This window comes from Staurois parvus, unplaced genomic scaffold (genome assembly GCF_062004578.1).
Source record: "Staurois parvus isolate SC_StPar_1 unplaced genomic scaffold, SC_StPar_1.0 ptg001008l, whole genome shotgun sequence".
Lineage (NCBI taxonomy): Eukaryota > Metazoa > Chordata > Amphibia > Anura > Ranidae > Staurois > Staurois parvus.
The window spans coordinates 1,009,665-1,023,557 of record NW_028318804.1 but is presented as its reverse complement, the minus strand read 5'-3'; the positions used below and the strand labels follow the sequence as shown (position 1 = coordinate 1,023,557).

At 44.4% G+C, this 13,893-nt stretch overlaps 1 protein-coding gene across 1 annotated transcript in view; it reads right to left on the bottom strand.

Moving 5' to 3' along the window:
- LOC149441269 (adenosine deaminase-like) overlaps positions 1–6,419 on the bottom strand; it is a 34,980-nt gene extending 28,561 nt beyond the window's left edge. The window contains exons 1-2 of the mRNA XM_089657533.1: positions 6,320–6,419; positions 4,244–4,305 (exon numbers count right to left, since the gene is read on the bottom strand). Of these exons, the coding sequence (XP_089513659.1) occupies positions 4,244–4,305; positions 6,320–6,355 (98 nt within the window). The 5' untranslated portion in view covers positions 6,356–6,419. The remainder of the gene's footprint in view (positions 1–4,243; positions 4,306–6,319) is intronic.
- Between the last annotated feature and the right edge of the window lie 7,474 nt (positions 6,420–13,893).

Below are 13,893 nucleotides of genomic sequence, written 5' to 3'. Positions count from 1 at the left end.
ACGGCACTTACACCGATCAGCAATAACATTATGACCATTGACAGATAAAGTAAATAATATTGGTTATCTTATGACAATGAAACCTGAAAGTGGATGAGATAAATTAGGCAGCAAGTGAACATGTTATCCCTGAAGTTGATGTGTTGAAAACAGAAAAAATGGGTAAGTGTAAAGATCTGAGCGACAAGTGCCAAATTGTAATGTCTAGGGGCTGGGTCTTGTGGGATGTCCCCAGTCTGCAGTGGTCACCCACATGGAAGAAAAATATATTTGAAATATATTTTAAAAATATTCTTCCCAAATATATTGACATATATTTGAAATACTACAATTTTGGCCATATTCAATATATTTCAATAAATATATATATATATATATATATATATATATATATATACTGCATGTTGAAATGCGTTTTTATTACAAAATATATAAAAAATATTTTTAAAAATACATTTCAAATATACTGTATGTTTTTAAAAATACAACTCTACATTTTCGGAACGCATTTACAAATATATGTAAAATATATGTTAATATGACTTTTTTATATGTTAAAAAAAAATCTGAAGAATATATATTTTTTTAAATATATTCATCAGATTTTTTTTAACATATAAAAAAGTAATTTTAACATATTTTACAAATATTTGTAACTGCATTCCAAAAATGTAGATTCATATTTTTAAAGACATACAGTATATTTGAAATGTGATTTTAATAATATTTTTTTTTATATAATTTGTAATAAAAATGTATTGCAACATGAAGTATATATATATATATATATATATATATATATATTTATTAAAATATATTTTGAAATATATTGAATATGGCCAAAATTGTGGTATTTCAAAAATATCTCAATATATTTGGGATATGTTTTAAATGTATTTTTCTTCCATATGGGCAGCACTGACCAAAAGTGGTCCATGGAAGGAACACTGGTAAACTGGCAGCAGTGTCATGGGCAGCCAAGGCTCACTGATGCACGTGGGGAGCGAAGGCTGGCCTGTTTAGCTGTATCCAAAAGAAGAGCTATTGGAGTTCATATTGCTGAAGAAGTCAAGAAAGGCATGCATTGCAGTTTGTGGTGTATGGGGCTGTATATGCACAGACTGGTCAGGGTGTCCATGCTGACCTGTGTCCACAGCCAAAAGCACCTTCATTGGGCATGTGAGCATCAGAACTGGATCATGGAGCAATGGCAGAAGGTTCCCTGGTCTGATGAATTCAAGAATGTTTTGAGGAACACAGCAACAAGTTTGAGGTATTGACTTGGCTTGCAAATTCTCAATATCGTAATCCAATTAAGCATCTATGGGATATGCTGGAAAAACAAGTCCAATATTTCGAGACCCCGACCTGGTAACTTACAGGACTTAAAGGATCTGCTACTGACGGCTCGGTGCCAGATACCACAGCGTACCTTCAGAGGTCTAGTGGAGGTTATTTTGGGTGGTCAATGTTATGGCTGATCAGTGTATAGAGTCAGTGCAAACATCCACTCACTGTCACTTACTGCCAAACACCACCAGACTCCAGAAGACACCAGACCACAGAAGACTCACCCAAAATCTAGCTAGCTGACCATATACTGGTAGATGCAAATGTCACATACAGTCTTGTGAAAAGTTGTGTGATAGCTTAGGTGATTTCCCCATGCCTCTGCCCCCCCTCAACCCAGTCAGTGTGGAGACCAATGTTTGAGGTTATTGCAAAATGGTGTGTTAATCAGTGTGATCCTGAGAAATTATCATAATTAAGGCTCAGTTTATGGAGTCTAGAGGTTCAGGGAAAACTCAGCCTAACCTTAAAGTGTTACTAAACCCAGGACCCTGCATTCACTATATCTGGTCTCCCCGGACCCTGCATTCAGTATATCCGGTCTCCCCGGACCCTGCATTCACTTTATCTGGTCTCCCCGGACCCTGCATTCACTATATCTGGTCTCCCCGGACCCTGCATTCACTATATCAGGTCTTCCCGGACCCTGCATTCACTATATCCAGTCTCTCCGGACTCTGCATTCACTATATCCGGTCTCCCTGGACCCTGCATTCACTATATCTGGTCTACCCGGACCAGTGGCGGACTGACAACTCATGGGGCCCCCGGGCAATAGGGGATCATGGGGCCCCTGTGTCCTTGCCCAAACTCAAAAAAGCCTATGAAAAAGGTACCAGGAGCATCTCATGGGGCCCCCTACTGACCCCGGGCCCTCGGGCAGTGCCCGAGTTTCCAAATGGTCAGTCCGCCCCTGACCCGGACCCTGCATTCACTATATCCGGTCTCCCCGGACCCTTCATTCACTATTTCTGGTCTCCCTGGACCCTGCATTCACTATATCTGGTCTCCCGGACCCTGCATTCACTATATCTGGTCTCCCCGGACCCTGCATTCACTATATCTGGTCTCCCTGAACCCTGCATTCACTGTATCTAGTCTCCCAAGATCCTGCATTCACTGTATCTGGTCTCCCCGGACCCTGCATTCACTGTATCTGGTCTCCCCGGACCCTGCATTCACTATATCTGGTCTCCCCAGACCATGCACTCACTATATCCGGTCTCCCAGGACCCTGCATTCATTATATCCGGTCTCCAAGGACCCTGCATTCACTATATCCAGTCTCCCCGGACCCTGCATTCACTATATCTGGTCTCCACAGACCCTGCATTCACTATATCTGGTCTCCCCGGACCCTGCATTCACTATATCCAGTCTCCCAGGACCCTGCATTCATTATATCCGGTCTCCAAGGACCCTGCATTCACTATGTCTGGTCTCCCCGGACCCTGCATTCACTATATCCGCTCTTCCCGGACCCTGCATTCACTATATCTGGTCTCCCCGGACCCTGCATTCACTATATCCAGTCTCCCCGGACCCTGCATTCACTATATCCAGTCTCCCCGGACCCTGCATTCACTATATCCGCTCTCCCCAGACCCTGCCTTCACTATATCCGGTCTCTCCGGACCCTGCATTCACTATATCCGGTCTCCCAGGACCCTGCATTCACTATATCCGGTCTCCCAGGACCCTGCATTCATTATATCCGGTCTCCAAGGACCCTGCATTCACTATGTCCGGTCTCCCCGGACCCTGCGTGCACTGTATCCGCTCTTCCCGGACCCTGCATTCACTGTATCCAGTCTCCCAGGACCCTGCATTCATTATATCCGGTCTCCAAGGACCCTGCATTCACTATGTCTGGTCTCCCCGGACCCTGCATTCACTATATCCGCTCTTCCCGGACCCTGCATTCACTATATCTGGTCTCCCCGGACCCTGCATTCACTATATCCAGTCTCCCCGGACCCTGCATTCACTATATCTGGTCTCCCCAGACCCTGCCTTCACTATATCTGGTCTCCCCGGACCCTGCATTCACTATATCCGGTCTCCCAGGACCCTGCATTCATTATATCCGGTCTCCAAGGACCCTGCATTCACTATGTCTGGTCTCCCTGGACCCTGCGTTCACTATATCCGCTCTTCCTGGACCCTGCATTCACTATATCTGGTCTCCCCGGACCCTGCACTCACTATATCCAGTCTCCCACTGTACACACAACATGTAAATGCAATTATTTTAGTAAATATAAACTGCTAAATACCTTTTCTCATCAGCAGTTAGAGCAGTCTTGTGACTTCTATCAGTGTCCAGAAGAGCAATGGTTAAAGCTTGTAGGAGGAGTTTTCATTCTCACTGACTGTCCTATGAGGCTGCATAACCCCTGACCCTCTTTCAGGACAGTGCTGATTGGCCCTGTGCTGATCACATGCACTCTCCCAAGAAAAAAAAAAAAAACCTCTCTAGCAATACACACGAAACTGAGCATGTGCAGAGTGACTCCACACCATATGCCTTATCAGAAGATAAGAGGGGGGCACTGAAAGAAGGGGAGAATCAGAGAAGACAGGATCAAACAGTATTTTTACACAATGCAGAGGATTAATCCCTTAGTTTCCACAGTGAGTATAACAAGCATGCTTTATTGCATCTACAGACTGATTGTACTGTTGTGGGTTTAGTAACACTTCAATATTAATCCACCCACAGAATTATCGCCCCGCAGAAGTGAGTTGTAAATATGTATTTTTGCATTTTTCAGGTTTCTGAAATATTCCCGATGTTGGTGAAAATAATGAATGTTGGATATTTGTTCTTGAGATCCTGGGTAGGGGAATATACAGCCAGGGATAAAACTCTCCCAGCACAGGGGACACTTACCTGGCAAAGTACAAAACTGTTTCAGGTCTTATGCTGCCATCCAGGTGGATATGAAGCTCCACCTATAGAAGAAATAAAAGGATGCCATGGTTATTATTTCCAAAAAATCTAAAAAAAGAGACCCCGTCTACTGATTATGTCTGTCTGTAGTCTCTCTCTGCCCCAAGGAGGCGCCTCTTCTGCCTCAGCTTGGCCCCGATTGTGATTTATATAGAAAAAAAATGAATCTTTTAGGATTAAAAACAGACATATAATCACAAAATGGAAAAAAATCAGAGCACATATCAATCACAGGATGCATGCGATGTCACCGGCTAGGCCCCTCCCAACATGTTTCGCCACCAATCAGCATCGTCAGCATGACAATGCTGATTGGTGGCGAAACATGTTGGCGTGGTTTTACCCTACCCCCAACTTTCTTCTCATTGTCTCACTCTCCGTGATTGACAGCAGCAAGAGCCAATGGCTCCTGCTGCTGTGTGAGCTAATGAGGAGAGAGAGACCTGGGATAGCTGCGGCTCTCATGCACATACACACTGAGAACTCAGCCAGCTCTCCTCGAAGGCTCAGACTTGTCTTGTCACCAACCCCCAGCATAGCCATTCACTGGGAAGACCAATGTGCTGCAATTGCTCTCTGAGCTCCTTATAGAGCTGAGAACAGTGGTATGTGATGACATATATAAAGGGGAAAAAAGTGTTTATAATGTCTTTATATCTGTCCACAAATATTTTACCTTTCATTTCCATTTTAAACTGAATGGGTTGTTTTACAAGATGAGGGCTCACATAATTTAACAGCTTCTGTAAATGTCAATGCCATGGCTGTGTGGGTTTTCATACACAATGAAGCTGATTGGTTTAAGCTCATGGGAAATCTCTAATGTTGGTGCCCATTCTAATGGCATTGAGCTGTTACACTTGACAGCTCCCCAGCAGAGAGGCCCTTTGCATTTCCTTTAGGTGGCACCCCACAAGCCTCATCCAGTGAACCGGCACTAATGTTAGAAGTGAAAGATTGGGGAACAATGTCTTCTCATAACTGGACAGATTCCTGCATGCTGACCTCATCTCGTATACTGAGGTTCACACAGGGACATATTTACCACAAGGCAAACAAGGCATTTGCCTAGGGTGGCATTTTTCAGAGGGGCAGTGGCATTTTTCAGGGGACACATGCAGCATGGGGACAAGGTGGAATCCGAGAGAGATTCCGGGCTGCTTGATGGTGTATGCAGAGCCCAACTCTTGTTCCCGGGGATCTCTGGAACTGTGAAGGTGAGAGTCTCCTTCTCGCTGGGGTGGGGGGGAGGGGGGTGGCCAGTGTATGGGGGGGTGGTGGTAATAGAAGATTCTCTTGGATGGGGTAGGGTAGGGGGGGCTGTGGTGTTGTTGGTCAATGTCAGGCTCTCTTCATGGGGGAAGGAGGGTGTTGGTCGGTGTCAGGGTCTCTCCGTGGTGGGCCTAGGGCAGCACAAAACCTAAATACACCACTGGGTTCACACCTATGCAGGTCGCATTTGATGCATTTCTGCACTGCGTTTTTTTACCACACCAGTGTGTGTGGACTACAATCCTGCACATTAACTAGGCCTATTTATAAAGCAGTAAATGTGATTGTCACCATTGTCTAGTGAAGAATCAATCACTGACATTTTAAACATATGGTCCTGGAAGATTCTCTTGCATGATTGTCAGATTCACCGCAATATATTGTATGTATTCTACTTTACGTTCCCAGTCATACTGGCGCAGTTGGCGGATTGCAATCGCACCTTAAATCGCATCTAATGAACGTGAATGTCAGAGTCTTAACATTTGCAATTTGCTGCAGCGGATTTCTAAAGTAGTTCTTACATGACTTTTTCTGCAGTTTTGTTGCGATTTCACGTACATAGAATACAATGGAAATTGCACTGCAAATTACAAGAAAATGTTAAAAAACTTCACAATAGCAATAAAGTCGCGTGACTTTAAATCGCAGCGGTGTGACCGGTGACGAAAGGTTTGGACTGGAAAAGAAGCACAAAGTGAAAGTTTCCTCGTTTCAGGCTCGGGTAATTTATCTGCTGCTTACCTTTGGTTTGTTAAAGACACTGAAGGAATTGTCCATTCTTCCAGCTTCGGTGAAGATTCTGTGACTGCTCTGGTGGCTGCTGGTTGGACATTGACCAGGGGGTGTGGTCATCTACTGTTATGAAAATTGTAGATGGATTAATGTCGCAATACGGGGAAATTCTCTGTTAGCTGACAATGCTGGCTGTAATGTTGGGTGACATTGTACATTTATGGATATCACCATGGTAAAGCTGAAGTTTAGCTAAAAAACGTGTTTTTCTCTAAATCTTTAGCTCCCTCACTTACCTGTAATGAAGTCCCACGTTGTGCAGATTGCTGGATTCTGTAGAAATTTTCACTGCGAGGCTGCCACGTCATCTTCCTGTTGCTGAACTTCTGGAAATGTGGGGCTTAACAACTTTGGGTCTCTGGGTCAGAAAAAACATGATCCAATGGCGACATGCCCGTTCCTGTCCTCTCCTCCATTGAGATAAGTTCTTTCATCGACTCCACTGTTTATAACATGATCTAAGAATGAAGAGGGAGTCTGATCAGTTACAAGATTCCATGAGGGGAGGATGTGCGGGAAGAGTGGATGAGTCCTACTATGAGAGGAGGATGTGCGGGAAGAGTGGATGGGTCCTACTATGAGGGGAGGATGTGCGGGAAGAGTGGATGAGTCCTATTATAAGAGGATGTGTGGGAAGAGTGGATGAATCCTACTATGAGAGGAGGATGTGCGGGAAGAGTGGATGGGACCTACTATGAGGGGAGGATGTGCAGGAAGAGTGGATGGGTCCTACTATGAGGGGAGGATGTGTGGGAAGAGTGGATGAGTCCTATTATAAGAGGATGTGTGGGAAGAGTGGATGAGTCCTATTATAAGAGGATGTGTGGGAAGAGTGGATGAATCCTACTATGAGGGGAGGATGTGTGGGAAGAGTGGATGAGTCCTACTATGATTGGAGGATGTGTGGCAAAAGTGGATGAGTCCTATTATGAGGGGAGGATGTGTGGGAAGAGTGGATGAGTCCTACCATGAGGGGAGGATGTGCAGGAGTAGATGAGTCCTACTAGGAGGGGAAGATGTGCAGGAAGAGTGTAGATGAGTCCTACTATGAGGTGAGGCTGTGTGGGTAGAGTGGAAGAGTCCTACTATGAGGGGAGGATGTGCGGGCAGAGTGTAGATGAGTCCTACCATGAGGTGTGGATGTGCGGGTAGAGTGGATGAGTTCTACTATGAGGTGTGGATGTGCAGGTAGAGTGGATGAGTTCTACTATGAGGGGAGGATGTGCAGGTAGAGTGGATGAGTCCTACCATGAGGTGAGGATGTGCAGGTAGAGTGGATGAGTTCTACTATGAGGTGTGGATGTGCAGGAAGAGTGTAGATGAGTCCTACTATGAGGTGAGGCTGTGTGGGTAGAGTGGAAGAGTCCTACTATGAGGTGAGGATGTGCGGGTAGAGTGTAGATGAGTCCTACTGTGAGGCGAGGATGTGCGGGTAGAGTGGATGGGTCCTACTATGAGGTTAGGATGTGCGGGTAGAGTGGATGGGTCCTACTATGAGGTTAGGATGTGCGGGTAGAGTGGATGGGTCCTACTATGAGGTGAGGATATACAAGAAGAGTGGATGAGTCGTACTATGAGGGCAGGATGTGCAGGTAGACTGTAGCTGTATCCTGCCATGAGGTGAGGATATGCAGTCAAAGTCTTGATTAGTCCCTCAGGGGCTGAACCTTCTCCATCTTGGTGTGATCCTCATGCTTTTCTCTTGGGTAGTGTTCACAAACCTTCCTACCTACTATGGAGCCAACCTTTGCCATTTAGGTTCAGGCATTGATATTTCAGCTACTAGGTCACAGGCAGTCCTTGGTCACACTAGTGAGGTCTGATGCTGTTTTGTTTTTCTGAGAGAGGTGGGAAACCTTTTTTTGGGGTTCCCCACCCTTCAGTTGCACTGCTTTTGGAAGTTCCAACTGTATCTGTATTCCTGTAACACTCAACAATTGAGAAAAAAATGGTGTTCTTATACTCACCTTAAAATCTTTTTCTTGGAGTCCGTTGAGAGGTACAGGTCTCACGTCTACAGTGGGGCAAAAAAGTATTTAGTCAGCCACCAATTGTGCAAGTTCTTTCCTGGATACACAGAATATAACTGGATACTAACATTTATAGGTAAAGTTGATCCAGGAAATATCCGATTGCCTCTCGGGGGATCAGGATGAATTTTTTCCCTGCTGGAGCAAATTGGATCATGCTTTGCTGGGTTTTTTTCCTTCCTCTGGATCAACTGTGGGTATAGGATTATAACTTTTTTTTTTTTAATGGTTGAACTGGATGGACTTTTGTCTTTTTCAGACAGACTAACTATTTAAATATTTTGGTGACCCTGTCACTTTCCTCATTACTTCCCTGCAAGTGCAGCAGCTGATTGATAATTATAAAATCACTCCCCTTAACATTCACATTGCACATGGATACAAACAGCCATATCTTCAGGACAACAAAAGTTAGGAATCTGCAACAAAGTTTGTTAAAATGCTTGTAATGTACATAGATCATTCACATGGGAATGATTTTTTTCTCAAAAAAAGTGGCGTTACTCTTCAAATATAAAATGGAGACAACTGATCACAGCTTTGCAGAAGTGCAAATCATTCATGATTATCGGGGTAGTACAGCGGAGCTGCACCCATAAAGGGAAGTTCCGCTTTAAGCCTTTGTCCCCCGCTCCCCATTAAGGATTGGCACCTTTGGGGTGCAGGGGAAGCGGGTACCTGAATTTAACAGGTACCCGCTCCCACTGAGTTTTCCTAAGGCGATCAGAAGCAGAAATTGTCCTCCCCCCATAGTCTTCTGGGACACGTGGCAGGTCTCAGAAGACTACGGCCATTCACAAAGCGCAGCGCTTCTTCTGCATGCGCATTGCGCACCCAACTGTGAAGCTGCAAGCTGTCACAGCCGAGTGCCCACACTGAAGATGCCAGGGAGAGAAGACGGCCGGTGAACCCAGCCATGGTGAGGACACCGTTGGACCGAGGGACAGGTAAGTGTCGGTATTTTAAGAGTCAGCAGCTACAGTTTTTGAAGCTGCTGACTTTTTTTTCTTCAACTGGAACTCCACTTTAGTACTGACATCAGGTGGCTATACAGCTCTGCAATTACAATACTGACATCTGCTGGTTATCACTGAAACTGCAACTACACTTATTACCGAAACCGCGGCATCCAATTTCTAGGTGTAACAATATCAATGTTTGTTGGCTATTACTAATACTTCACATCACTGTGTGATAATACTGACATCTGGTGTTTATTATTAGAACCATTGATCCATAATTCTATATGTGATAATTCTGACATCTGAAGGCTTTTAGCAGAACTTCAGCTATGCAGTGCTACACTATATTGGCATTGCATGTCATTATTAGGCTTGTGATCTACCAGAACCCCCAGATCCTTCTCCACCATTGATTCCCCCAGTTGTACCCCCCCTAGTGTGTATGATGCACAAAAAATGACATTTTTGTTACAAGGGATGCCCAAAATCTGACTGCAGACATCTGATAAAATCAGTGAGCCAATCACACAAGCAGGAAATTAGTTTTCTGGGGTGGGGGGGGTGTGCTCTATACATCATTGGGCCCGCCCTCCAAATCATTGGATTCAGGTGTTCCAATCACCTCCATGGCCACAGGTGTATACAATCACCCCCTAGGCATGCAGACTGCTTCTACAAACATTGGTGAAAGAATGGGTCGCTCTCAGGAGCTCAGTGACTCCAAGCGTGGTCCCGTGATAGGTTGTCACCTGTACAATAAGTCCATCCGTGACATTTCCTGGCTACTAAATATTCCACGCTCAACTGTTAGTGGGATTATAACAAAGTGGAAGCAACTGGGAACAACAGCAACTCAGCCACCAAGTGGTAGGCCACGTCACATGACAGAGCGGGGTCAGTGCATGCTGAAGCGCACAGTGCGCAGAAGTCACCAACTGTCTGCAGAGTCAATAGCTAAAGACCTCCAAATTTGGTGTGGCCTTCAGATTAGCACAACAACAGTGTGTAGAGAGCTTCATGGAATGGGTTTCCATGGCCGAGCAGCTGCATCCAAGTCTTACATCACCAAGTGCAATGCAAAGTGTCAGACGCCGTGGTGTAAAGCACGCCGCCACTGGACTCTAGAGCAGTAGAGAAGTGTTCTCTGGAGTGACCAATCACGCTTCTGTCTGGCAATCCGATGGACGTCTCTGGGTTTGGCGGTTGCCAGGAGAACGGTACTTGCCTGACTGCATTGTGCCAAGTGTAAAGTTCGGTGGAGGGGGATTATGATAAGGGGTTGTTTTTCAGGGGTTGGGCTTGGCCTCCTAGTTCCAGTGAAGAGAACTCTTAAGGCGTCAGCATACCAAGACAATTTCATGCTCCCAACTTTGTGAGAACAGTTTGCGGTTCCTCTGCATTGTGTAAAAAGGCTGTTTGATCCCGTCTTCTCTGACCCTCCATTTCTATTGGTGTCCCCAATCCATCTGCCATAGTTAGAGCAGCACTGACAGGTCTGCACATGCTATCTTTGTTGCAATTTTTTTTATGGGAGGGTGCATGTAATTGGACAGTGCTGATTGGCCCTGTGCCAGACAGGATCAGGGGTTATGCAGTATCATAGGTCAGTCAGAAGAGAATTAAAGATTCCTACAAGATTAACATGTGCTCGGCTGGACACTGATAGAAGCCACAAGACTGCTCTAACTGCTGATGAGAAAAGGTATTTAGTAGTTTATATTTACTAAAATAATTGTACTTGCATGTTCTGTGTACTGTGGGAGACCAGATATAGTGAATGCAGGGTCCGGGGAGACCAGATATAGTGAATGCAGGGTCCGGGGAGACCAGATATAGTGAATGCAGGGTCCGGGGAGACCAGGTATAGTGAATGCAGGGTCCGGGGTTTAGTAACACTTTAGGCTTTGCCAGAAAAACCTGGAAGCTGATTGGGTACTATCCAGAGCTGCAGCACAATTTGCACTCCAGTTTTAGTAAATCAACCTGTGTCCGTGTGGTGATGAGCGTTTTAAGGTGCGGTAAACCGCTGTCACCACACTAGTGTGAATAAGCCCTTGTGCATTCTTTGTCAGTAACAGTTTTTTCTTCATGCAAGTCTAAATTACTGACATATCACATCTGGGTATGTGCTCTTACCCCAGAAAACACTTGAAGCATTTTAGAAGAAAAGATTCAAACACAGGTGATAAAAACCTCTCTACTCCAAATGGATCTGATCGAGGAGCATTACCGTCGGAGGGAGAGAACTGTAAGTAAACAATACAGTTCTCTCTCCTGTCAGCTCCTGCACACTGCTATGCATGGCTTTGCATAGCAGTGTGCTTACAGTGAAGCACACAGTAAAACAGCACACAGTTAACCCTTTGATCACCCCACGTTAATGCCTTCCTGCCCAGTGCCATTAGTACAGTGTCAATACTTTTTATTAGCACTGATCATTGTATTGGTGTCACTGGGGATGTCAGTGACACCAAGTCAGTTCCCCCCAGTGTCAGAATGTCTGCCGCACTCCCGCAATAAGTTGCTGATTGCTGCCATTACAAGTAGAAAAAAAAATCCCAGTATATATACACTGCCATTTGTAAACGCTATAACTTTCACGTAAACCAATTAATTTACACATATTGGGATTTTTTTTTCTCACAAAGACATGGAGCAGAATACATTTTGGCCTAAATTCATGACGAAATGTAATTTTTTACATTTATTTTACTGCACGTTTAATAGCAAATAGTCAAAAATATTGGTTTTGCTCAAAATTGTTGGTCTTTGTTTACAGCGCAAAAAATAAAACCGCCCAGGCGATCAAATACCAACGAAAGAAAGCTCTATTCGTGGGGAAAAAGGATGTAAATTTAATTTGGGTGCAGCGTTGCATGACCGCGCAATTGTCCATTAAAGTAACGCAGTGCCGTATTGCAAAAAATGGTCAGGTCAGGAAGGGGGGGGGGGGAAATTCTTTGGAGGGCACATGGTTAACCCCCCTGGCGGTATTCCACTCGGGAATACCATGCAGCGTTGCTCAGGGATTCCCTGCAGCACTTACCTTGTCCTTCGCTCCCGCGATGTGTCCACTGCAGCGTCCCCGGCCATCTCCTCCGGCATCCAGCTTCCGTGTTCCGGTCCCTGCGAGCGTCGGGACGTACGGGGACCGGAACTGGCGCCAAATTTGAAAATTTAAAAAAATTACATTTTCTAATAAACTAAAATTACATAGTATAACATTCCTGTATCAAACCATTTCACATACATTGTGTCCCGAGTGCTTTGTCCTGTCCCCTGCCTGCATCTTTACTGTTCTTTCTGCCTGGAAACTGAGAAACGTCCATGGCGTCCAAAAAGCATCCCTTTAGGTCAAAAGCGGTTTTAGACCGGCTAGAGACCAGCGATAGTAAATCAGAACTACTTGCGGAATTGAGTGATAATGATTCGTGGGGGAAATTCGTCATTAGACACTGAAAACGATATTGCGACTGAGCTCATCGATGTGCGAACTTGGCGCTCTACTTCAAATTTCAGTGTTTTTGGTTTGATTATATTATTGAAATAAATTTATTATTATATTATTATTTTTATGATTATTTAATAAATTATAATTTATGATTTTGTGTTTCAGGTTTTATCATATCCGGGATGTTTACTAGACTCTTGTTCGGACAGATTTCAGTGAGTTATTCCTAAGAATTACAGGCCTACAATAAAAAAAACAACATATTTCCATGCAAAAAAATGTACCGCTTTCAGCACAGAAATATGGACATAATCAGACCGCTAGGGAGGTTAAGCAGTTAGGATTAGTCTGGTAAGCATAGTAAAATGGGCTGATGTGGCTGTAAGTAGGAAATCCAAAATACAGATGAGACCAAAGATCAACCCAAGTTAGCTGCACGTATTTAATTTGTACAAAAAATTCACACTGTAAACAGCAATAACCAGTTTTTTCATTGAAAAGCACAAGTTACATGTGAAAACCCTTATAGACATCTGTAGATTCATTTTCATACAGAAGGAACATAAAGGTAATACAGTGTTACATTCCATCCTACTTGGGGTGCAGCCGGGATAAACAAGGCACACTTGTATTGAAAAAAGTGACTGTACTCTGAATTATAACAGAGCTCCCGTTGCTGACGGTGTACACAATGTGTATGCCATCCTCTCCGACCCCTGAACCTTGGGGTGTCAGAGAAGAGGCTGCATATCCAGCTTTATCCAATCAGCAACAGCTTAGCGGACACACCATCTTACCCATAAATCTCACACTCCTGGGTACAGAAGTGGATAGAAGTGCAAAAACTGAAACAACTTATAAAATGAAAATAACTTATGTAAACACGGTTTGACAACCAGACCTTAAAACCAAATTCCCAGAAAAGGGAAAACAATAAAACACATCAATTATAACCCAGCTCCCAACGTGGGAACACATTAGGTATAACCAATCAAAGTGCAGGGGTGTTGGGACCGGATGGGCCTAGATATAAATGGCTCTATTTGGTGTACGGCTCCATCCTGCAGCTCCACAAACGCT